Source organism: Grampus griseus (assembly GCF_964374135.1).
Source record: "Grampus griseus genome assembly, chromosome: 18".
In the NCBI taxonomy this organism is placed as follows: Eukaryota; Metazoa; Chordata; class Mammalia; order Artiodactyla; family Delphinidae; genus Grampus; species Grampus griseus.
This window is the reverse complement of record NC_139012.1, coordinates 32,408,865-32,436,015: the sequence shown is the minus strand read 5'-3', so window position 1 is coordinate 32,436,015 and position 27,151 is coordinate 32,408,865. Positions and strand designations below refer to the sequence as shown.

General features: G+C 37.0%; 1 protein-coding gene and 1 pseudogene across 3 annotated transcripts in view; one reads left to right on the top strand and one right to left on the bottom strand.

The window, feature by feature from the left end:
* PIBF1 (progesterone immunomodulatory binding factor 1) overlaps positions 1–27,151 on the top strand; it is a 212,244-nt gene that overhangs the window by 157,024 nt on the left and 28,069 nt on the right. For both annotated transcript variants that reach the window (XM_082675882.1, XM_082675883.1), the window contains exons 15-16: positions 20,227–20,357; positions 26,596–26,680. In XM_082675882.1, coding sequence (XP_082532008.1) covers positions 20,227–20,357; positions 26,596–26,680 — 216 coding nt within the window. The remainder of the gene's footprint in view (positions 1–20,226; positions 20,358–26,595; positions 26,681–27,151) is intronic.
* Positions 196–11,879, bottom strand: LOC309835726 (small ubiquitin-related modifier 2-like; annotated as a pseudogene). Its single transcript has 2 exons — positions 11,802–11,879; positions 196–581 (listed from the first exon to the last, which is right to left on the bottom strand). The product of its transcript is annotated as a small ubiquitin-related modifier 2-like (transcript).

Below are 27,151 nucleotides of genomic sequence, written 5' to 3'. Positions count from 1 at the left end.
AGCAATATGCTTGTGCACATATACCAGTTACTTTATGTATAAAAATAAAGGAATGGGGAAGGGGAAAAATGAAAGAATAGAGAAACTATACTGTAGTAGCCAGGATGTGGTGGAACCAAATTGCTGTTTTCTAATTGAGAGTGTCTTCTTGGTCGGGAGGAACAGAACTCTGGAGTAAAGTAGCAGGTTCCCTTTTTAGTAGACACCTCCTGTCTGCTGCTGGAGCACGGAGCACATCAATTGTATCTTCAGCCTCCATTTCCAGCTGCAGGTGTGTCTGTTTCATTGGTTGGCTGCCCGTTAAATTGGAATCTGATCTGACTCATTGACAAACCCTATCATTCACAATAGGCTTTCATTAGTTTACTAAGTGGTGTATGCCTCTTAATCTTCAACTGCACCACAGAACCATCCTGCCCCGTCACCTTCAAATTAATACGATCGTTGTTCTCAGTCTTGACTCCTTCCTTGGACTTTTCATGGGCCACGGCGAGCGCCGGAGCCTCCTCCGCTGCCGCTTCCCAAAAGAGGTACCAGGTCCGCACCGAACGAGCACACAAGCAGCACCAAGAGGGCTGTTTCTAGATTTTTTGATGATGGCCATTCTGACCAGCGTGAGGTGATACCTCATTGTAGTTTTGATTTGCATTTCTCTAATAATTAGTGACGTTGAGCATCTTTTCATGTGCCTTTTGGCCATCTGTATGTCTTCCTTGGTGAAATGTATACTTAGGTCTTCTGCCCGTTTTTTAACTGGATTGTTTGTTTTTTTGATATTGAGCTCCGTGAGCTGTTTGTATATTTTGGAGATCAATCCTTTGTCTGTTGTTTCATTTGCAAATATTGTCTCCCATTGTGAGGGTTATCTTTTTGTCTTGTTTATGGTTTCCTTTAGATTGCTAGATTTAAGAGAGACTTCAAGATGCATAGGTAGAATAAAGTAGATCTATATGTACTAACTTTAAAGAACATTCATACTATCTTGATAAATATTTTTAAAAGTAAGATTGCAGAATAATATTGTGTTCCTCCATTTGGGTTTTAATGTGTGTGTGTATGTGAGTGTGTGTGTAGGGGGTAGGGTTGTGTTTCTGTTAAAACGTAGAGAAAGGGCTTCCCTGGTGGCGCAGTGGTTGAGAGTCCGCCTGCCGATGCAGGGGACACGGGTTCGTGTCCCGGTCCGAGAGGATCCCACGTGCCGCGGAGCGGCTGGGCCCGTGAGCCATGGCCGCTGAGCCTGCGCGCCCGGAGCCTGTGCTGCGCAACGGGAGAGGCCACAACAGTGAGAGGCCCGCGTACCACAAAAAAAAAAAAAAAAAAAGTAGAGAAAAAGTTTAGAAAACATACAACTGTCGGGCTTACAAGTACCACTATTCACGCATTATGAATATAAAATCAGCTTTATTTGATAAACTTACAATCAAAGAATTAACAGAGCATACACCATCACCCAAGTTATCTTCCCACAGATAGGTGTGCTTAGGCGTAGCAGAGAAGGTCTGGATGCACCACATAAAGGGATCTGATAGAGATCCCCAAACACTGTGCACATTTAAAGTGGAAGAGGGTAGGGAGCATCTAGGTGACTGTGTAACAGTGGAAGAGGGAACCTCTAGAACTTACCGCCTATCAGCCTATTCTAGTAGTAGGAAGTGAGCCTCCAGGACCATCCATGTCTGTCTCTCTGACATCAAGCAGTGGTACCACTGGGATTGGGAGTAGAAGCGAGGAACTAATTTTCACGGTATGTTTTTTTTTTTTTTTTTTTTTTTTTTTTTTTTTTGCGGTACGCGGGCCTCTCACTGTTGTGGCCCCTCCCGTTGCGGAGCACAGGCTCTGGACGCGCAGGCTCAGTGGCCATGGCTCACAGGCCCAGCCACTCCGCGGCACATAGCATCTTCCCGGACCAGGGCACGAACCTGTATCCCCTGCATCGGTAGGCGGACTCTCAACCACTGCGCCACCAGGGAAGCCCCTGTATTTTTTAATTGTTGGGATTTATTCCAACTCACATAAGATTTTTCAAAGGCATAGATTTGGCAACCAACGCATTATCGAACTCATAATAGGTATAAAATAAATGTTGATTCATTAGCTCGATCATTGACCTAACCCATCCACCAAACATAGGTAGATGTATAAAGATTATGAAAATAAGTGGTAAAATTTTTTCTAATGTATCTGTAAACAAGGATTACATTCCAACAATATTGTTTGTACCCAAAATCTAACTGCCAAGTAAGTATATACATACATATACTTGGAGACCCATACATACACACCTAAATGTGCTTATGATGTATGCATGGAAATACTTGGAGTGATGCACTCCAAAAGAAATCATTGATGTTGGTTATTATTGGAGAGGAGGTACTGAGGTTCTAGGATGGATGGAAGAGATCCTTTCAGTTAATATTCCTCCTCTGTAGTTTGAATTAGTTACTGCGTACATGTGGTATTCCCTCTCTCTCTCCCTTTCTTCCTCACCTTCTCCATTCATTATCAAGAGCAAGTATATTAAAGGAATATGGAAATGTTACAGCATCCCAGTAAAGGGATTTACTATAGGAAAAATTCAGAAGCATCTAAAAACATAACATGTGATTTGAAAGCTTCAAGACTGAGAAAAGGAGATGGCAAGGGTATCTAATGTATGCTCAGACAAGGAAAAATTATGTGGCAGAAGGAGTTCGTGCTTTATGGAGTCTTTGTAATACTTGCCTGTGTGTTCTAGTATCTACTAGTGACCTTGGGAAACATGATTTCCACAAACATAGTAAACATAAGTATCTAGATGAGTAAAACATTTGCCTCTGTCCTTTGAGTTACCTGACGCTAGTAATTGCAGGGTGTGTTCTGCCAGCATCCTCAGTGAGCCCAGTCCCTTGGAAGGAGTCTATAGTACACACGACTCCTACAGCCCCGCCTCAGCGTTTTAAAGGAGGATATTCACGTGCCAACCCCAGCCCTAAAACTTCAAGGTCAGCCTTTCCCACCATATTTCTAGCATTCCATTGGCACAATAAAAAACTCCACTATTTTATGTACTAAAGAATAAAAGCGGGGATGCTGCCAGTTAAACTGTGATGCAATGCTTTATTATCACTTTAATTTTAATTTTAGGCAAACATTCCTTTAGTCTTTAGGCAGTGATTTTTATCATACATTACACAACTTTTTCTCTATGCTTTTCTTCTAACACAAACTTTGTTTCAATGCCAAATCACGTTGTAATCTTTATGAAGACACTTGAAATGGTGGCTAAACTCAACCTATGAAGGATTATCCATACTCAGAACTCAATTGAAATCACAGTATAAACAGCTACGACCAAATTTCTTCATGTGCAAGCATGTGCAAGCATGACCTTTCCTATGAAAACCTTTCCATTTTCATTTCATAGGAAAGGTGAAAAATAGTGTGATTTATTGGGTCCCATTGCCTCCCAAGGTGTTTTCCTGAAAACTTGTTGATACATAAAATTCCTTTAATAAAGAACAGTGCTTTTATTTCACCATTAGAAATACAAGGCTTAAAAAGTAAACACTTGGATGAGGTACTGTGTTGCCTACAATTTTTTAAATTTAGCAAATGCAGTTTAATTCATCAGTCCATCAAAAGTCTTTCTTCCAACTAGAACTGTCCTCCCTACTGTAGATCATGATTTCCTATTTTAAAATGTCCATTGCCTCCCAATGTCCAGATTCTTTAGCATGGCATAGAAGACCAATTTGACCCTAACCTACTTGTCGTCCTCATTTTCTGTTACCCTCCCTTCCCCAGGCCCTTGCTTGCAGCTGCCTTCTCCGCCAGGTAATGTGTCTTTTGCTCCTGCCCCACCACTTTATTATCCTGCTACTTCTCAGTCTCCTTCGTTTCCTTTTGTTCCTCTGTTCCATAACTGTCAGCGTGCCCCCGAGTTCTGTCCTGGCAGTGTTTTCTTCTTACTAAGATGCACGTCTTACCTCATCTTGTTCTGTGGCTTCAGCTACCACCCGCAATAAATCTTTTTGTTTTAACCTTTTTTTAGTAAGTCAGTTGTGTATGGGCTAAGTATAGATAATCATAATTCAAAGAGTACAGAAGGAGTATTCAGCAAATACCAAGTCCTCCCCGCTCTTTTCACATCATCTCTGAACGTCTCTCTACTCAGCCTCCTGCGTTAGTGGTACTGACTGGGTACAACCTCTCATACCATCTCTCATCTGAATTATTTTAGTAACCATCTGTTCCGCCTTACTCTATTCTTTAAGCCCTCCACCTTGTTGCCAGAGTGCTGTTTCTAAATATAAATCTGATTTTGTTTCTCCCACAGTCAGAGTTGTTTGTTTCCTAAGAATAATGATATATAAGACCGTCCATTATCCAGCCCCTGCCCACCTACCCAGTTTCATCTTACATCACACACACACACACACACACACACACACACACATACACACTCTCACTCACTACACCATGCTCCCTCCATACGTAACTACTTGTCCTTTACTTGTAATTCTCCAAGCACTCTATGCTATTTTGTGTCTCCATGCTTTTGCACATTCTGGTGTCTGCCCAGCACACGCTTGTCTAAATCACAGATACTTGTCTTTCAAGATCAATTTCAAGTAATCACCTACTCTTTTAAGCCTTTTCTGAACCCCAGGTAAAAATGACTTATGTATCCCCATGATACCAAATATACCTATACACACACACACACACACACACACACACACACATAATTGTTGACGTGGCTGTCTATAAGCTTTATAAGGGGAGGGACTCTGTTTTTATTGGTCTGGGTATTTCTCCCATTTAGTACATTTCTTGTTTCTAGTAGGTAGTAAATAGACATTTGTTGAAGGATTAGTTTTGGGTTTTTATGGGACAAAGTATATTAAAGTATTGAGGTATACTAGAATGAACTTGAAGCAGAGTGGAGATCCCAACCAAGAAGGCCAAAGAATGACAGTGAAATCAGAGCTGCTAATCAGAGAAAAAAAGAAAACCTTATAGTATCACAGACTCTACCACATGCTTTCTGTTATATATGGAACCAGAAGTCAGTATATATCATCTCTACCCACCACCACCATGAAAAAAAATACTTCAATTGTATGGGATCCGTAGAATCATCAACCTTTATTAAAAACACTGGGGAGTTTTTTCTTTTGCTTTGTTTTGTTTTAGGGTGAAAGGGAAATAAAACCAATAGCTAAGATGAGTAATAAAAAGATATAATAAAGGTTAAGAACGTCTTACATGTCTGTAGTGCTTAAATGTTGCTATATTCACTTACCATTGGATTATGAAAGCCATGGGCTTTCAAGTAAGGCAGACTGGCTTACATGACTCTAGGCAAGTTATTTATCCTCTGTAAGCCTCAATTTTTCAACCTGTAAGGTGGGAATAATAATACTGTATATATGTTTGCCCCAAGAATTAGAGATAACCCAATCTAAGATAAGCATTTAGCACGCTGACATGTTAATCACTCAGTAAATGCTGACAGTTTTGTTGTTTGTTTGGTTTTTGTCCTATATGTCATTATATTTCACCTGGCCATGGTATTGATGAAATAAGTATTTTATTAATAAAGGTGGCATTTTTTAAAAGAAATAGTAGTTCCAGAATTGGAGTAACTTATGCTTATTTTGCCTATATGGAAATATTCAGAGTGAACTATTCGAATGAATTTTAACACAATATAGTAAGATTTGTTAATGATAATTAATTTCTGTGAAGACGTACATGGTATTAAAACTGCAATTAAAGAGTAATCAGTTGCTCTTCTCAAATGAAAAAGTATATATATATATATATATATATATATATATATATATATATATATTTTTTTTTTATGGTACGCGGGCCTCTCACTGTTGTGGCCTCTCCCGTTGCGGAGCACAGGCTCCAGACGCGCAGGCTCAGTGGCCATGGCTCACGGGCCCAGCCGCTCCGCGGCATGTGGGATCTTCCCGGACCCGTGAAGATCCCGTGAAGGGCACGAACCCGTGTCCCCTGCATCGGCAGGCGGACTCTCAACCACTGCACCACCAGGGAAGCCCGAAAAAGTATATTTAATTGCATACAAACTTAGCATTTTAGGAGAAGTGTGCAAAACTGCATATTTTAAAACTAATAAAAACTTCAAATTAACTAGAATTGTTCAGTTTAAATTAGAGAACATGAATTACTGATAAAATTCAACTAATTTGTTGAATCATTATATAGAAAAGCAAGAGTTAAGCAATAATAATATGTAATAAGATAATTAAGATAAACATTATTTAACAGCACTGATAACATAGTCTTTATTACAAATATTTAAGTAAATACTTTATTAAAATCAAATTATGTGAATAGATAATAATAATAAAGGCTAGCAATTTTGAGTGCTTACTTAATACTAGTGGTACTATGGTGTGAAACCATAGAAATGTTCCTTGGGCTAACTGAAATCTTCAGAGTGTGAGACCCATGAGTTTACCAGCCTGCCAGGCTTCCTGAGGCCTGAAAGAAGTTCTTGTGACTGAGTGGACTTCATTAGATTGCCAAGTGTATCAGAGAAGAATCAGAGAATCAGAAAAGTGACTCAAATGCAAAGTCTATTCAGTTCATTCAGGTTCCTGATGGATATGCTGTTGGCCTAGTTAGCATATTGAGTACTGTAACACATGGTCCCTTCACTCTTCAGATCTAAAATTTTCACTTAGTGATCAAGCCCTCAGAAAACTGGCTACAAAGTTGACCTGAGACTGATTTGGATTTGGACTGATTTGAATATAAATCTGGTCCTTTATAATTAAAGATGTAACTACCACCTGGACAAATATCTTTCATATTTTTTTGACCATGACCTGTAGTAAGAAATGCATATTACATAGCAACCCAGTACATATGTATGTATGTGTATTTGCTTGTGTGTGTGTGTGTGTGTGTGTATATGTATATAGGTATGTGTGTGTATCTGAAATGATTTTCCCATCACAGTGAATGCCCTTACCACGTGTAGCACCTTCTATTCATTGCTATTCTGTTCTGTTTCTTTTTTCTTTTTTTTAATACGGCTTGCAACCCACAAAGTGCAAACACTCATCTGGACAGATATGTAACACATTTTTTTCTCCTTATGGAAGCCTTCTTGAGAAATCAGTTTAGGGGTTGAAAAGAGAAGAAAGGTGAAAAAGTAAGAATGAGTAAAGCATGTTAGAGAGATAGGGAGTCATCTGGTGTGACTGTCGTATAAAAACCTGTAATGCTTCCCAGTTGTATGTATCCACCATCTCCAGGAGCAATGCTAATCTAATCTCTCATTTTGAATTAATAGCGTCATGGTGAAGCAATTGTTAATATGTTTCCATATTTTTGTCCTGCCCCTTTTCAATCTGTTTTTTCAGTTTGTTCAAGACTGCCCCTTGAACAATCTTGAACAAATTTACTGTGGTTTCTCCCGTTGGTTGGAATTAGTACCATTTACAAATATGAATAATTTCAGTCTGTAACTCTCCACCAAATTATTTATAATTCATATGTATGACCATGACTCAGAGAACCCCACTATTTTCCTTCTTTATCTAGGGAAGTAGTCAGGCTTCATCTTCACAAAAAGGCAACCCTCTCATTCCATGGTGGTTCCCTTCTTAAAATAAATCTTGTTTTACACTTTACTGAGTTTTTTTGAAGGCCTTATATCCATGTTTTAACATTTTTATCACTAAATCACAGACATTATTCTTGACAAACTCCAATAAATAGCAGGATTTTCCATTATAGAAACGATGTTACTTTTCCCCCAAATAAATTTGTATCCCTATGGCTCTTCACACAAGAAAGGACTGTGTAGGAAAAATTTATGAAGGTAATGTTATTGTAAAATGTCTTAGTCTATTCCATGTCATTTAACACAGCCTAAAAAATAAACTATTTAGGGACTTCCTAAATAGTGCAGTGGTTAAGAATCCGCCTGCCAACGCAGGGAACATGGGTTCTAGCCCTGGTCCAGGAAGATCCCAAATGCCACCGACCAACTAAGCCCGTGCGCCACAACTACTGAGCCTGTGTGCCACAACTACTGAAGCCCGCGTGCCTAGAGCCCATGCTCCGCAGCAAGAGAAGCCACCGCAGTGAAGAGTAGCCCCTGGGCTTCCCTGGTGACGCAGTGGTTGAGAGTCCGCCTGCCGATACAGGGGACACGGGTTCGTGCCCCAGTCCGGGAAGATCCCACATGCCATGGAGCAGCTGGGCCCGTGAGCCATGGCCGCTGAGCCTGTGCGTCTGGAGCCTGTGCTCCACAACGGGAGAGGCCACAACAGTGAGAGGCCCGCGTACCGCAAAAAAAAAAAAAAAAAAAAAAAAGTAGCCCCTGCTCCCCACGACTAGAGAAAGCCCGCGCTCAGCAATGAAGACCCAACACAGCCAAAAATAAATTAATTAATTTTTAAAAAAAATTAAAAAGGAAAAGAAGAAATAAACTAAGTAAGTGACTTTGTCAAATGTTAGGTAGTATTTATATGAAATTCAGTCTTACAGTAAATATTTATTGAACGCCTACTATGTGCTGGGCACTGTTCTAAGCCCTGGGAATAATCAGTGGATAAAACAAACAAAAATTCCTGCCCTTTGGAGCTTATGTTCTACTGGGATTAGAAACAAGGATTTGTTCCAAGTAAAATATATTCTCAATTAGAACTTAAGTTGTATGAAGAAAGTAAAGCAGGAAAGAGGATAGCGACTGTTGCTGCCTATAGTTCTAGCCAAATGGGCACAAGAAAGACATAAAATGAATGCCATGGTTCTTGTATATCTTCTGAAAGTGACCAAAGCAGCAAGGAAAGTGGCTCTAGCTTGAAAGTCCCACATGAACAGAGGTGCCCGGGTAGAAGCAATCAGATATTTTTAGCATGGAAGAATGGCTATGAAGCATATTTCTTTGTGGTAAATTGGCCACATTTCTTTACTGTTTGTCTGTGTGCATATACATGCAAGCTTTTAGTCCACGTTCTTTATTTTGGGAATAAAGGGTAAGGGAAAGGAATTCTTATCTCTTCACATTTTGGGCTAGTCTTACATAATACTGCTTTCTTTTCTGTTATCGAGAGGCAATGATGAATATTGTCGAAGCACGTGATACTGGAGCCAGACCCACTGGGTTAAAATCTCATTTTTGGTAACTTACAAGTTGTAAAAGTTGGATAAGTTGTTTAACCCCTCTGTGCCTCATTTTCCTCATTTGTAAAATATTAAGTTCCAAATAAAATGTTCTATTGAAATTTGATCAAATGAGTGGATTACTTTTAGTTTTGAAGACAGATTGTTTTGTAACATTTAATACAGAAAAAAAAACAAAAGCAAGGCAGAAGGAGAAAAAGTAACTTTTAAAAACAGACAAAGACATTCTGAAAAGACTACTTACTGTATGGTTCCAACTAAATGACATTCTGGAAAAGGCGAAACTTATGGAGACAGTAACAAGATCAGTGGTTGCCAGGAAATAATAGACAGAGCTACAGGGGATTTTTAGGGCTGTGAAAATATTCTTTATGATATAAACAGTGGATACATGGGATTACGGTTGGTCCTCCATATCCACAGATTCCACATTCACAGATTCAACCAACTGCAGGTCAAAAATATTCAGGAAAATGTCTGGAAAGTTCTAAGAAGCAAAACTTGAATTTGCTCACACCAGCAACTATTTACATAGTATTTACATTGTCTTTGCAACTATTCACATAGTATTTGCAATTATTTACATAGCATTTACATTGTATTAGGTATTATAAGTAATCTAGAGATGATTTAAAGTATATGGGAGGTTATGTGTTGGTTATATGCAAATACTATGCCATCATATATATATTTTTTAATTTATTTATTGTTGTGTCTTCATTGCAGCACGCGGGCTCTCTCTAGTTGCGGTGAGCGGGTGCTACTCTTCGTGGCAGTGTACAGGCCTCTCACTGCAGTGGCCTCTCCCGTTGCGGAGCACAGGCTCCAGGCACGCAGGCTTCAGTAGTTGTGGCACACGGGCTCAGTAGTTGTGGCTCGCGGGCTCTAGAGTGCAGGCTTAGTAGTTGTGGTGCACAGGCTTAGTTGCTCGATGGCATATAGGATCCTCCCAGACCAGGGCTTGAACCCGTGTCCCCTGCATTGGCAGGCGGACTCCCAACCACTGCGCCATCCAGGAAACCCAACCATCATATTTTATATAAGGGACTTGAGCATCCTCGGATATTAGTATCCATGGGGGGTCCTGGAGCCAATCCCCTGTGGATACCAAGGGACGAGTGTACATTTGTCAAAACCCATAGAATATACAGCACCAAGAGTGAACGCTAATGTAAACTGTGGACTTCTGGTGATAATGGTGTGTCAGTGTAGGTTCATTAATTGTAACAAATGGTGATGACTGTGGGGTTGTGGGAAGGCAGAGAATATGTGGGGCTCTCTGTACTTTTGCTCAATTTTGCTGTGAACCTCAAACTGCTCTAACAAAAGAAAAAAACAGAGACATGAAAGAGAATGAAATCTGAGAACCACAGAGAAAAGATAGGAGGAAAGGAAAGGAAGGAGTGAGGAAGATGTCAGTGACTCACTTTTCTGTGAAGGTAACTGTGGCCACCTTTTGTCACTTGTGCGATTTGGCAGTCCTTAAAGCTATTTTTGTTGGTAGCAGGAAAATACCCCCGGGAAAGTAACATTGTCTAGAGAAAAATTAACTTCTTGACATAGACAACAGAACTTACATTTTTGTAATGTTAAGGAATTTGGGAGAGACTTCGTTTTCTCTGTGTGTCTGTGTATTTCATATGGTACATCACTCCTTGTGAAGTTAGTGTTACATATTTTATGGATGCACACTATGTAATGTGACTGGACATGAGGAATAATTAAATTGTTGATGGGTAATAGTTTCATAAAGATTTAAAGTGAAGAGGCTGTTGGAACAAACAGTATTCATAGGTAATATGTGACATAATCAAAACACAATACCAGAAGTTGCCCTTAACGTGTATAAATTTTCATTAATTATTGTCATTCTGTCTCTTATTTTTTGAGGTTCTGATGTAGAATTATATAGAAATTAACCTTTTTATTTTAGTAATGATGAACATATATTTACCATACAAAGGTCTGATTCATTACGTGGACAAAACATTAACTTTAATTGTAGTAACAGCTCTGTGTCTAACCTTGCCAAGTGCTTAAACCAAGATGTCTTTGTTATAGTTCATTCTGGAAAAAAATTCAATTACATGGATCCAGGACAATATACTAGAATTTATTCTTTAAGCCATCTTTTTAAAGGTTCACATACCAGGTCATATGAATGTGTGTGTGTGCGCGTGTGTGCACCAAATGCCAGCCACCACTGAAGAAAAACAATGACTTATTTATAAATTATATTCTGTTTACACATCAAACAAATAATATAATTGTTTAAACTTTTTCCCTTACTGGTGTGCCTTGATAATTCATAAATGACTATAATTTTTTTCTTTCAAGAGCTATTACAAATCACACTATAAATCCCTCCTTCCCCATCAGCATTGTTGTACAAGTGAACCACATTAAAATGAATTTCTCAGGGGCAACTTTGAGGGGGAAAAAAATTTAAAGCACTTGATCTTGAAAATTCCATTCTCTGACACTAATCACCGGTCCTTCCAGCTCTCCCAGTCCTTCCAGCTCTACCAGTCCTTTCATTCCCAGTAAATCTGTGCTTTATTTGTACTCATTAGGAGTCCCAGACTCATAAACTCTTCGCATTTCCAATCTGTCAAGCCCCTCCTGGCTCCACTTTGCCTCCTAACCCAGCCTTGGACCTTATCAACCATCTGAGCACTACATTCATGAGCACTCGCCATTGCTTCGTTGCCGGATTCATCCATCAGGCTTTTCTTGACATTCCCACCTTTAGCCTAGTATCTTACAATCAGGTAGTTACTCTATCAACATTTAATGAAAGGGAGGAGAGGAGAGAAAATTCTTTGATTCTGTGTTAACGTACTGAAAATTTCTTGTGGAAATTTGTTACTTTTGCTGCTTGGAAGCATAACAGATTCATGTTGTTGAACATCAACAAGGCCCTCATTCCTGTTGCCCGGTATTTTTATTTCTCTGTATCTATCCTATTTCCCATTATCTTTATTGCAGGTCACTTCCACTTCCCCAAACCATCAATTCCATCATATATCTTTTCATTATTACAGTTAAATCATCTAAATTTATTTTCCTGAGTCTTTTTCACCCAGGGATTTTTTAGTCTCTTCCCTTACTTTTTTTCCCCTGTGGTCCCTCTTCAACAAATGAGCACGAGTGCACGTGTTCGTGTGCGTGTTAACATACATAACTTTCAAAACTTAACCGTTCTCTCTGTTCTTAATTCCTTCTGCTCTCTCCCCTCTTCCTTCAGCTATGCCCTTCCTCAGTGATCACCAATGACTTCCTCATTGTCAGTATTCTCGTCTCAGTCCCCTGATCTATCTGTGGCATGACATTATAGATATTATAGATATTCTAGAAATTTTGTCCTCTCTTTGCTTTGCAACACCGTTCTCCCTCATATGGCTCTTTAGTCTTCTTAGCTGATATAGTCATCTTCTTCTAGACCTGGAATGTAGGTGTCCCTCATTGTCTGCCCTTTGCTCTGTTCTTACACCTCAGTGGTGGTTCTCAAATGTTAGTGAGTGTAAGAATCATCTAAGATTTTTGTTGAAAATGCAGGTTTCTAAATCCTGCCCTCAGAGACTGTGATTAAGTAGGTCCAGAATGAAGCCCAGGAATCTGCATTTTTAACAGGCTATTCTTGTGACTCTAATAAAAGTGATACAGAAAAGAAATAATCCTCTGCCGTCCTATGTACTCCTGTGACTTCAGTCATCACTTCCACACTGATTACTTTCAAATATTTTAACATCCTCCTCTCATGAATTTCTCCTTATTATCTGGACCATACTCAGGACCAGCACAGGGTTGACAATCAATGAGTATGCGCTTGCTTTTGGTTATTAAAATAATAGAATATTTGCACAAATATTTGTAAAACAGATGTTGCCCTCAGCCCACAAGTGTCATTCTGCCACCACTATCCGTCTGTCCTGGTCCCTCTCCTAAGATCTTCTAGACCTCCCCATCTTCTGGCAACAAAAAAGTAACACCTAGAACCACAGAGTTTCTTCAGGATCCTGCCCCAGTGCAAAGGCTGACATCCTAATTGGTGACTTGTATCCATTAAATATTACCCCTGTTGAAGATGATGATGTCATTAACCATATAGGGACCTAGGAGAAGAAGCCAGCGTTAATGGGGAGGATGGCAAATTCAGCATGTGAGATGGTTTATGTACTTTTAAACCTACTAGAATAGTTGAATGGAGTGGCCTATAACAAGTCCAAGACCACAAGAGCTGTGCCTTCCAAATTGGACTGATCATCAGAATCTAAGGCCCAACCCTGAGAAATTTTGATTCACTGGGACTGGGGCAGAGCCCAGAAATCCGCTTTTTAACATTTCCCCCAGTGCTTCTGATGATTGGCTGGGTTTGAGAACTACTGCTGTGGACTGAGAACACAGAAAAGTAGTACCAAAGTATTGCCCCCTACTGGACCTCAAATAGGCATTTTCCATTCCATGGCACAGTCAGAAAGATCAGGCAACAGGATATGTGGGTTTTTCAGCACAACTAATTACCACTACTAGAAGGTGTCACTTGTATATATTTTATACACGGAAAGCATCTCAATGTTAAATTCCATTCAACAGAATGCGTTTTGTCCCTGGTAAGGAAGAGTACCATTTCTAGGAGTTTCTTTGAAAATAAACTCCACAAGAAAAAAAATCCCACTTTTAGGAAAAACACAACAAATTGTAGTCACCTTCATATGTCTTTTAACTTTAAGAGAACATATGTATTATAATCAGGTGTTGCTTTTCTCTGAATCATGTGTACAGTTTACTGAAACAAAGGAGAAATAACGATTCTATAAAATGTTGTATCATGGGTTTGGTCCTGCATCATTCATTACGTATATGATTCCTGAGTCACTAATTACTAAGGCTTTATAAGGAAAAGATTACTAACAATAGGCAAAGTGAGCGATTGTGAAACTTTTTTTAATACTAATGATTATAGTTACAGAAAGATTTTTTAACCATATTGGAGGAATTAAATTCTGTTAAGTTACACTGATTTCAAAAATAGATATTAGCATCACTTTTCACTGAAAAATATACGTGTACTTTTCCCTGAGTTATTAAATTAAATTTGGGGGATTTAGAAGCTCACAAGTTTATAAAGAAACATTCTTAAAATTGACAGCACTATAGAAGTTTTATTATCTAGAGAGTGAGAAGTTTGTAGGTTGTATAGTAGAAATACATTCTGAAAGTAAGGCTTTTGACCCTTAATTTTGTTATAATACTAAAACCTAATATATGTAATTGCAGTAATGAGAAAAAAATGAACTAAAATAATTAAGGCTAATGCCTGCTGTTATATTTTTTATGTAACTGAAGTCAGGTTTGATAAGTTTAAACATGGCTCATTCTAGACTACAGCTGACTACAATTTGAAAATGCCCTTAGTTCTTTCCTACACCACCCAATCCCCCCACATGCACCCCGGGCTATTCTGCACTTCGAAACACAAAACAACTTGCCAGTTCAGTTTATTCAGTTAGGGTCAGTTCTGTAAAAACAAAGTCAAGGCAATTGTTTGATTTAATTAACTAGTGAAACTGGTTGTACAGGTAAGTAGGACTTAGTTTTATTTTTGTCCAGCTGCATATTTGAATGTTCATAAAGTAACTTAGTAGAGTAATAAGATTCCAGTGACATTATAATAGATTTTAAAGAATGATTACCAAAGCAAGGAAAAAGGACACTAAAACCCAAACTATAGAAAATATTTATGGTATTTTTTTCTTTATGGCTCTCCTTTCACTGCAATGAATTGTGTCCAAAAAAAGTCTTCTTTCCTTTCACTATTCATTTCTTATTCTTTGAGGAATTTTTTCCTGGGCTATACTTAATGCAGCCATAACAAAAATGTCTAGTATAATTTAGATGAATAGTTTACATAGCTTTTATAAAGTGGTCCTCAAACTGTGTGCAGATATCCTCTAACAGTTGGTCAGCCACCTCTTGGCTTCACTTTCCTCCTCACCTACCTGGACCTCATGGTTGATCATTTTCACAATGAATGTTTCTGCCTTTGATTCTTTCTGCCTTCCTCTCTACCTTCCACTATACCCATCCTGCCCTTCTCTCCACCTTCAGCTTCGAGACTGCTAGTAACTCATTATTTTTTTTTCCCTGTGAGAGGGAGACCAAAAAACTTGCAGTGCTACGGACTTCCCTGGTAGTGCAGTGGTTAAGAATCCACCTGCCAATGCAGGGGACACAGGTTCAAGCCCTGGCCCGGGAAGATCCCACATGCTGCAGAGCAACTAAGCCCATGTGCCACGGCTACTGAGCCTGAGCTCTAGAGCCCATGAGCCACAACTACTGAGCCCATGTGCCACAGCTCCTGAAGCCTGCACGCCTAGAGCCCGTGCTCCGCAACGAGAAGCCACGACAATGAGAAGCCCACACACCGCAACGAAGCGTAGCCCCCGCTGACTACAACTAGAGAAAGCCTGCACGCAGTAACAAGGACCCAACACAGCCACAAATTAACTAATTAATTAATTTGTAAAAAAAAATTGCAGTGCTAAAATAAATATGTTTAGATCTTAATTTGAAAAAAAAATGTATAGAACTTGTAAATGTAGTTTATTTGAGAAGGAAATAGAAATCATTTCTTGTCCTAGAAAAATAGCAAATCTTTAGCCTCAAACTCGTTAGGGGTTGTAAAGGAAAGAGGAAAAAAAATTTTTTCATATAAAAAGCTAGAAATTTTTTGTCAAAGGACATTTAAGTTCATAAATCAGGAATTTTATAATTTATTATTCTGCGTAATAAAATACTCCCTTCCCCACCCCCTCATCCTTATAATAATAGATATCCACCACTTTTGTTCTTATTGTTCAGTTTTTGCATATCCAACTTTAGAATACCTTTTTTGAGAACTTACTATATACCAAAGTAGGGGCCTCCTGATACTGACAGTGCTGTGTTTAGTCCTGTTCTAGCATACATTTCATATTTGCTTAGGAGAAAAAGAGTAAACACGAAGAAGCAAAAAGAAAACTAAGGTTGGGACTTCCCTGGTGGCCCAGGGGTTGGGAGTCTGCCTGCCAACGCAGAGGACACGGGTTTGAGCCCTGATCAGGGAAGATCCCACATGCCGCGGAGCAACGGAACCCGTGCACCACAATGAAGAGTAGCCCCCGCTCGCCGCAACTAGAGAAAGGCCACATGCAGCAAAGAAGACCCAAAGCAGCCAAAAATTAATTAATTAATTTAAAAAAAAAAACACTTAAGGTTGGTTGAGTATATAAAATGATAAAATCCTTTAGAAAGAACTTTGGTCTTATGTGTCAAGAGTATTACATAGTTATACCCCTTTAACCTTAGTGCATCTTCTGTTCTGAAAAAATTTAACGAACAAAATATTAAGAAAAAACGTCTAGGGACTTCCCTGGGGGCGCAGTGGATAGAACTCTGAGCTCCCAATGCAGGGGGCCTGGGTTCAATACCTGGTCAGGGAACTAGATCCCACATGCATGACGCAACTAAGAGTTCACATGCCACAGCTAAGGAGCCAGCGAGCCACAACTAAGGATCCCACGTGCTGCAACTAAGGAGCCCTTCTGCCACAACTAAGGAGCCCGCCTGGCACAACCAAATAAATAAATATGAGAAAAAGATAAAACATCTACAATACAAAACTAGTTTGTTTTAGCATTATTTATACTAGTCAAAAATTGATAGCATCCTAAATGTTTACTAGTATAAACAATGTAATTAAACTCTAGCAAATTGGCTTACTAGACAGTTTTGTAACCATTAAAAATACAAAAATATAAATGAAGGTATTCTAACAGCCTGGAAGAATGATTATGATATAAGGTAAAGTAAAAAAGAATAATATAAAGTTGTACATAGTATACAACATAGTATATATACAACTATATACATAGTATACAACTGTACTAAGTTGTACATAGTATATTAACATTGAACAATCCAGAAAGGAACTAAAACAATTTCATTTATAAAATAAAATAGAAATAAATTTGATCAAAGGGGAGAAAGACTTGTACACTGAAAACTACAAAACATTCCTGAAAGAAATTAAAGAAGACCTAATAAATGGAAAGACATCCCAGGCTAATGGATTAGAAGACTTAAGATTGTTTTTTGGTTGGTTGTTGGTTGGTTGGTTGGTTTGGGGGTTATTTTCTTTAATTTTTTAAATTGAGGTATCATTGATTTACAACATTGTTTAAGTTTGAGGTATACAACATAGTGATTCACAATTTTTAAAGATTATACTCCATTTATATTTATTATAAACTATTGGCTATATTTCTTGTGGTGTACAATATATTCTTGTAGCTTTTTTTTTTTTTTTTGCCCACTCAGCTTGTGAGATCTTAGTTCCCCAACCAGGGTTTAAACCCGGGCCCTCAGCAGTGAGAGCATGGACTCCTAACCACTGGATCGCCAGGGAGTTCCCACTTATTTATTTTATACCTACTAGTTTGTACTTCCCCTACCCCTCTCTTCCCCCTCCCTCTTTTCCCTCTTTCCACTGATAACCACTAGTTTCTTTTCTATATCTGAGAGTCCTTTTCTTTTTTGTTATATTCACTAGTTTGTTGTATTCTTTAGATTCCACAGATAAATAACATTATAGTATTTGTCTTTCTCTGTCTGACTTATTTCACTAAGCATAATACCCTCCAAGTCCATCCATGGTGTTGCCAATGGCAAAAATTCATTCTTTTTTATGGCTGAGTAGTATTCCATTGTGTGTGTGTGTGTGTGTGTGTGTGTATACCACATCTTCTTTATCCATTCATCTATTGATGGACACTTAGGTTGCTTCCATGTCTTGCCTATTGTAAGTAATGCTACTGTGAGTATTGGGGTGTGTGTATCTTTTCAAATTAGAGTTTTCATCTTTTCTGGATATATGCCCAGGAATAGGATTGCTGGATCATATGGTAGTTCTATTTTTAGTTTTTAAAGGAAACTTCAGACCGTTCTCCATAGTGGCTGTATCAATTTACATTCCCACCAACAGTGCACGAGTGTTCTCTTTTCTCCACATCCTCTCCAACATTTGTTATTTGTGGTCTTTTTGGTGATAGCTGTTCTGACAGGTGTGAGGTGGTATCTTACTGTGATTTTGATTTGCATTTCTCAGATGATTAGCAATGTTGAACATCTTTTCATGTGCCTGTTAGCCATCTGTATATAGAAGACTTAATATTGTTAAGATAGATAACAGTACCACCCAAAACAGCTTACAGATTCAGTGCAGTCTGTATCAGAATCCCAAAGGCATGTTTTTGCAGCAATAGAAAAACTCATTCTAAAATTCATGTGGAATTTCAGGTGACCCCAAATAGCCAGAACAATCTTAAAAAACAAAAGTTGAAAAACTCAGATTTTAAAATTTACTGTGAAGTTACAGTAACCACAACAGTGTTGTGCTGGCTTAAGGATAGACATATAAGACTGATGGAATAGAATACAGAGCCCAGAAGTAAATCTCACATATATGGTTAATGGTTTTTCCAGTAAGGTTGCCAAGACCACTCAATGGAGAAAAGACAGTCTTTTCAACAATTGGTGCTGGTAAAATTGGATATCTATGTGTAAAAGATTGAAATTAGACCCATGTCTTACACTATATACAAAAATTAACTCAAAATGGATCAAAGTCCTAAATTTCAAAAAGAAAGGTATAAAACTCATAGAAGAAAACATAGGAGAATATCTTTATGACCTTGGATTTGGCAGTGGTTTCTTTAAAATGACACCAAAAGTATGGACAACAAAAGAAAAGTAGGTAAGTTGGATTTCATCAAAATTAAAAACTTTTGTGATCCAAAGGGCCATATCAAGATAGTGAAAAGACAACCCACAGAATAGGAGACAATATTTGCAAATCATACAGCTAATAAGGGCTTAATATCCATAATATATAAAGAACTCCTACAATTCAACAGCAAAAAAAAGAAAAAAAAAGACAGCCTAACTAAAATATGGGCAAAAGACCTGAATAGACATTTCTCCAGAGAGGATATACAAATGGCCAATAGGCACATAAAATAACTGTTGGCGAGGATGTGGAGAAATTGGAACCAAGTGCATTTCTGGTAGGAATGTAAGATGATGCAGCCACTATGAAAAACAGCTGGCAGTTCCTCAAAAAGTTAAATATAGAATTATCATATGACCTAGCAATTCCACTCCACTCCTAGGTAGATACCCAAAGGAATTGAAAACAGGGACTCAAAACAGATATTTATATACCACAACATTGGTCACAATAGCCAAAAAGTGGAAACAACACAAGTATCCACCAACAGATGAATGAATAAACAAAATATACTATAAACATACATTGGAATATTATTTAGCCATAAAAAGGAATGAAGTTCTGATACATGGTACAACCTGGGTGAACCTTGAAAACATTACAATAAGTAAATTAAGCAGACAAAAAATGACAAATGTCATATGATTCCACTTACATGAGGTATCTAGAATAGGCAAATACAGACAGAGAGAATAGGGGTTTCCAGGAAATGGGGGATAAGAGGAGTGTTTTTGCTTAATGGGTATAGAGTTTCTGTTTGGGTTGATGAACATGTTCTGGAAATAGATACTAGTGATGGTTACACATCAAGAATGTACTTAATGCCCCTGAATTGTACACTGTAAATTGGATAAAATGGTAAATTGTATGTTGTTTATATTTTAAACATAATCGTTTAAAATTTTAATTTTACATAGTGATTTAGGTACGTAAATTATACATAGTGGTTTAGGTACATAAGTAAAGATGGAAGGGAATATGAAGACATGAAAAATTACTAAATTATCCTGTGATTATATTATTTTGAGTAGAAATAAAGTTCAAATAAAAGTTTCATTTTTAGCTAAAGAATAGTTATGTTGATTAATAATTTTTAAAACCTTCGAATTTATACAGGAAGAGCTTTTCAGAGTAATTCATATAAGGGAGAGTTTGTGTACTGTATCTGTGCTAGAACATTCTGAACAATTTTAGGTTCTTATAAAATTGTCTAGATTTTAATGAAATCTGTTTTTCTTTAGCTTGACAGGGCCAATTCTCTGTTAAACCAGACTCAACAACCTTACAGGTATCTCATTGAATCAGTGCGTCAGAGAGATTCTAAGATTGATTCACTGAAGGAGTGTATTACCCAACTTGAGAAAGACGTCAGGTAAACCATCTACAAATCTTTTATTTGAGTAATAAAGGCATTGTAAGCACAATACTGCTATAGACGAATTCAGGTTGGAAATTGTGAAGAAAATATTGAAATAATGAAGGGGGTCTTAAATGTAATGAGTTCAATTTCTCTTAGAAAAACTAAGTCACATCACATTAAGGTGTTCACAAACAGATAAAATGTACAAATTTACTTAGATTCATGTTGACTTTACCAAGGAATTTTTAGTCGTTTCTTCCACTGACCCTTTACATGAAGTAAACCATGAATTACCTCGATGTAAATAAATTCCTTTCACTTCCTTAGACTGAAATTGTTTTCTTACATGACACTTTATCCAAAAGTCTTGCTCCACTGAATAATCATTCAAATTCTTTACCTGTTCATCTATATGATCATTTTAGTCTTTTTAAATAACAGTAGAAGAATGATTCTATATAAAGAAAGAGGTTTTAATTCATGGATGCTTAGTTAGTTGGCTTGTTATTAGATCTTAAGATTATTTAGAATAAGTAAGTAGATAAATTATCAACCAATTTATAAAGGTAGAAGCAAAGAATTAGATGGGAGAGAAAATTCTTAAATTAAGGAATTAGAAAAGGTAGTTTATTGAAAAATATAGTTATTGGAAAAGATAGCTATTAAATTCAGGTTTCCTAAGATATATAACCAAAAATATAAAACTGCTGGTAATTAACTCCAAACTGTGAGTGTTCTTTTTGATAAATCAGAGTAGTTATCTTTTCCTCTCGTTTCTACCCCACCAAAATAATTGGTCCAAAACTTTATTCCTGATCAGAATTTTTTGACAATATAATGAAGTAATTTTAAATCACATTTATGTTTTAAATGTCAACATGAGTAACAATTTATTTGTAGATTAATTTTAAAGTTAAAATTAATATTTAGAATATTCATAACCAGCATTAATAAATCAATTCAGTGAATTAATTAAATAGTTCTATAAATAGCTATTGGGAGCAATAGAAATTATGTCTCATCATTCACTGGAGACTTGCTTATCTTAAGGAAATTGAGGAAAGAACCCCAAAGAGAACCTTTTCTTTCCATATTACATATTTGATATATTTGAAGTTTTGTATAGTGTTTTGTCTTACCTTTGTAATCTTGGAGCAGGGATATATAAAAGGCCTGTGGAAAAAATTACCTCTTTCACAGTTACCTTCAAGTAAGTTTATTTGAATAGTTATTTTACTAAGAACTAGGAAAGCTGAAAATGTTTAATATAAAGAAAAATAATAGCCAGCTACAGGAGAAAATTGTAATGATGAACAAATTCAGCCCTAGAGAAATTTAGCAACTTGTCATCTAAAAACATATTAGTAAAAAAAAAAAATAAAAAAAAAATAAAAACATATTAGTTTTGTGATAGGGCCAAAATTTGAATCCAGATCTGTCTGCTTTCTAATTCCATACTCTTAACCATTATGTTATACTGCCTCCCTATGTTCTAATCTGAATAAGGGATAATTTTTCTTTAACTAATGTAATTAACGAAGAGAAGCAAAAAAAAAAAAAGTGTAGAATAGTGGTTAAAAGGAAGGCTTTTAATGAGTTGATAATTGTTGAGGCTGGGTGACAGATACATTGTTATAGTTTCTCTCTTGAAATATTTCATAATAAAAAAAAAAAATTCCCTATCTGCATTGTCCAGTATGGTAGCTGCTAGCTACATGTGGCTATTGGGCATCTGAAATATGGTTAGTGTTACTGAGGAACTAAAATTTTAATTTTATTTGAATTAAATTAATATTAATTTTCATTGCCACTTGTGGCTAGCTAATAGCTATGGTATTGGACCCTATAGCCAATTTTCTCATCTGTGAAATGAGAGTGGCACCAACAGCACTTAATTCACATGGTTATTCAGAGGATTAAATGATATAACCTTTGTAATATATATAGCACTATTCCTATACATTGTTAAAAATGCTTTTTAAATGTTTGCTATTACTAGTATTGTCTTATATTTAACACATTTTTATGTTGAAAATTATCTTTGAAGTGAGAAATAACATTTCTCAAAATATGCTGAATTTTGACAAAAATTAGGACTCCCTTAATTACAGCAACAGTAATCACAAGAACTATGCCAATTATGGAATTAAACAAAAAAAAATATTTTGTGTGCTAAACATCTGAAGGCTTTAAAGCTGTCTGTGTCTCATATATTTATTGTATACTATTTTAGTAGATTCTGAACTAATATTTCACAGGATATGAAGTCTTGCTCTTCATTGAAGCAACTATCTTCTAATGTGAAAAGTTAAGGTGCTTTCCGAATTTTAATTATGGCTTGTGAGATGCTGTAGCTGTACCCTGATGACGTGAATGAAAGGATGTGATGCCATACAATACAATCAACAAGTCAGATACAACAGGTTAGATCACATTTCTATCTACCATCACCCTGACTCTGAGCCAACGGCATTTCAAATAGAGTAGAATTATCCTGGGCTTTGACTACACGTCAGCCTGATTTCTCTTCTCATGGTAAATGTGTCTGTAAAATGTAGATACTAATGTGAACATCAAGGGGTAGTTGTGAGAATTAAATGAAGTAACATATATAAAAAGCTTCCGGCACACAGGAGGAGCTCAGTAAATGTTACCTCCCTTCCTTTTGTCCTTCATTAATTCGAAATTTAAACATTCGATGATCCATCCAAAAAGATGACTAAGTGATTATGTTCCTTGATCATTCCTGTTACTTTTTGCTGGGTGTGGATTTTAATTGTAAAGAATACTTACATTAACTGGTTAATTTGTAAATGTTTCTCTAGCTTATACAATAAAAGCTCTTTAAAGAACTGAATATAAATTTTATCATTTTCTTACAAAATAAAACAATATCACATCCACAACTTGCCAATTTAGCCATCGATACAATTTATTCAATGCCTAGAAAGATTAGCGCAAACATGCACTAAAATGAAATCGTGATAAACATGTTAAAAGCTAACATTTGAGATATCACTACTAACTGTCATTAAAGTAATACTCTGTTCTAAAAGTAGTACTTTTAACTCTCCTCCACCAATCTATAAGAGACAATCTGGGTTATAGTGTTTGATCTATAGTTCAGGACCAAAGGAAGCACAGAAAGAGAATAATTAGCATAAGTTTTCTTTCTCTGTTTTCAATTCTCCATTTATCGTTAACTAGTCATTTAGGAAGAAAAGACTACTTAGGCACTTATAAGGCTAGGCCAGAGTATATTGATCCAGGAAGTTAAAGAACAATATATCAGGAATATGTTTTCATATAGCAGGTGAAACAGAGCCATAAACATGAATTTCTGAGTAATAATTAACAGTGAATTGAACAATTATGGGTGTAATATACCATTCACGGTAGACGTGCTCATAAGGAGATTTGTTTTGTAGTTGCTTTATGAGTCACGCATAGAAGCTTTGTATTTTTAAAGGTAAGTTTCCACTGTTATGAAATGTCTTATGGAGACTAAACTTCTATTGAGTAATTACTGTGTGTGGAAGAACACAGAGTATAATCATCATCGTATTCAGTTTTAGAGACCCACGTGTTGAAGGTAGTCTCCCTTGTAATTTAAGAAAGAGAAGGTTAAGACTTTGAAAATATATATCCAAGTATTGTCTGTGGAGCCAATGTCTTGCAAATAGAACTGAGTTGCTTTGTCAACCAGTTTATCCACTTACCTTTTATTCCATGTTATATGTTTAGTTTTGTTATTTAAATATGGAATACTTAGTTTATTCTGAAAAAATTAAACACTACATAGAAAGCATTTCTAATGAATTATTCAGTCAAAATTCTTTAATTACATCAACATTCCGTTCCTATTACACTACACTTTATTTAATGGGTCTGTTGGTGTTTGAGAGCCTACGTGTGTGTGTCTGTGTATCTGTGTATGTGTTTGTGCGAGCGCACCCATGTATGTACTGCATGTAAGCGCATGTTTACATTCTGTGTGTATGTGGGTACATGTATACGAACATGTATATGTGCATGTATATGAACACATCTGTTCCTTGAATATTCCTATTCGTATTTACTGAACATTTATTTTCACTTTGAAAAATATTTTGGGGACTTCCCTGGTGGCTCAGTGGTTAAGAATCCACCCACCAGTGCAGGGGACACAGGTTCGAGCCCTGGTCCGGGAAGATCCCAGATGGCACAGAGCAGCTAAGCCCGCACACCGCAACTACTGAGCCCACGCGCCGCAACTACTGAGCCCACGTGCCGCAACTACTGAAGCCTACACATTCTAGAGCCTGTGCTCTGCAACAAGAGAAGCCACTGCAGTGAGAAGCCCGTGCACTGCAATGAAGAGTAGCCCCTGCCCGCCGCAACTAGAGAAAGCCCACATGCAGCAACGAAGACCAAACACAGCCAAAAAATAATAGAAAAATAAAAGAAAGAAAAAGAGAAAGAGAAATATTTTGTCTTCAGTGTGACCCTAGCTAAAGAGAGAATTTTAAAGTTACAGAAACACCTGATCTTTACCATTGTTTGGGGGACTCAAGCAGAACACAGCACTCAGTTTCCTTTTTATCATCTAGTTCTTTTCAACTCCTCAGCTCAGTAGGATCTCTGACGCCTAACTCCAAAAGTCAGTTTGTTTTTATGCTGAGCTGCTTACCTTTATTGACATTTAATTACTGTTTTCCTCTGATGACTGTTTCTCATCTAAATTAGTAAAACGATATAGCATTTTGTAGAGTTTTATGTAATCATTCATTAGATAATTCACATGTCCCTTTGACATACATGAGTATTATTTTCCACTTTTACGGATGTGAAAACAGGTTCAGTGGGGTGGTATGTGTCGTGCTTTACCCCACACAGTTGAGTCAGTGGCACAGTTGGAAACAGAAGTCAGAGTTCCATCTAGTCTTCTCAGAGGACAAACTCTGATGCTTCCTTGGGGAAGTTCTCAATTAGTAGGAAGGAGGAAAATGTACATTTTTTTTTTACTCTTAAGTCCTTGGAATTACCAGTGCTTTCAGAATACTACTACTATTCACTGAGTTTAAAAAAACTTCTCCCTAATATTTTGAAAATTGGTGGCATTCTATTTTCTTAAAGTATAACTTAAAACATCTTACCTGTTCAGCAAAACAATTCTCATTAATTTTACCTTTACAGATTTTGTTTTGACATTCAAGGAATTACATTGCTTCAATTAAGTGTTGCTTTTCTTAATCCTTGTAGTGCCGTCTGGGTAGACTCATCCCAGTGTCTTTCAAAGAATATTTTATTTAATGGTTCTAAATATTTTTATTTAGAGTTGAATAATCAAACTAAATATTTTTATTTAGAGTTGAATAATCAAACTCCAGACAGTATAAGACAGGCCTCAAATATTTATGTTTTAAAATATTAACATGTCCTTACAATTAGGCTTCTCACCCTTTCCTATCAGAAGATAGGTCATTTCAAAGAGAAATTCACAATGCGGACTTAGAAGTTGAAGATTGAACTAAGAATTTGGAGACAAAAATTGTTTCCCCGAGGGCTTCCCTGGTGGCGCAGTGGTTGAGAGTCTGCCTGCCAATGCAGGGGACACGGGTTTGTGCCCCGGTCCGGGAAGATCCCACATGCCATGGAGCAGCTGGGCCTGTGAGCCATGGCCACTGAGCCTGTGCTCCGCAACGGGAGAGGCCACAGCAGTGAGAGGCCTGTGTACCGCAAAAAAAAAAAATTGTTTCCCCGAGTTTACTGTAGATCAAATATCTGGTTCATTTATCTCACTCAGTTATATACCTGGTAATTTAGTATGTGATAAATTATAAGATACTACTTTCAGTTTTAAGGATAAATGTTGTAATTTGACTTTCAGTGTCTCAAATTTTAATATGGTGCCCATACGTACTTTCTTTTTACCTTTTATATAAGTCCCACTTCATCTTTTTACATTTCAGGAGTAACCAGTCATCTTTAAAACACCAATTTTATGCCCCTACTAGGCAGGAAAGTATTCTCAGAAAGCATCTCAGTTGCATTGTCAAATAGTTGTGAAAAGAAAAAGTATTCTTATAAAATAGCCAGGCCAATAATTGAATCAAACATTGTAGTCACTGATCTGATATCTTTATGAACTATAAATTTAATTTTTCTTTAATTCAAACCATCAGCTTTAGTCTTTTGCTATTTATTATTTGTTAATTAAATTTATATTAGTATGACAACTTTTAAAAACTTGGTGGGTTTTTTTTTCCAGCAATTTAAATAAAGAGAAGTCAGCTTTACAGCACATGAAGAATCAAATGGCATTAGATTTGGAACAACTTCTGAATCATCGTGAGGTACTTTTTCCATTTTGTCATAATTTTTACCACCTTAGGCTTTTTCAAAATCATATTGGGTTAAGATTATTGGATCCCAGTAGTCTGTGTTCATTATGAGTTAATTCTTATTCCTGGAATGCTCCTTCTTGATGGCCCCTATTGCCTTGTTCATATCTCTGTCATTGAATTTCCATGTTATTTAATAATTATCTGTCTTATTCCTTTCTCCCTCTAGACAGTAAATTTCTTTTTTTTTTTTTTTTAATATTTATTGGGCTGCGTCGGGTCTTAGTTGTGGCATGCAGTATCTTTAGTTGTGGTATGCGGGATATTTTAGTTGTGGCATGTGGGCTCTTAGTTGCAGGATGTGGGATCTAGTTCCGTGACCAGTGGTCAGACCCAGGCTCCTTGCATTGAGAGTGCTGAGTCTTTGCCCCTGGACCACCAGGGAAGTCCCTAGACAGTACATTTCTTTAGTGTACCTCTGTC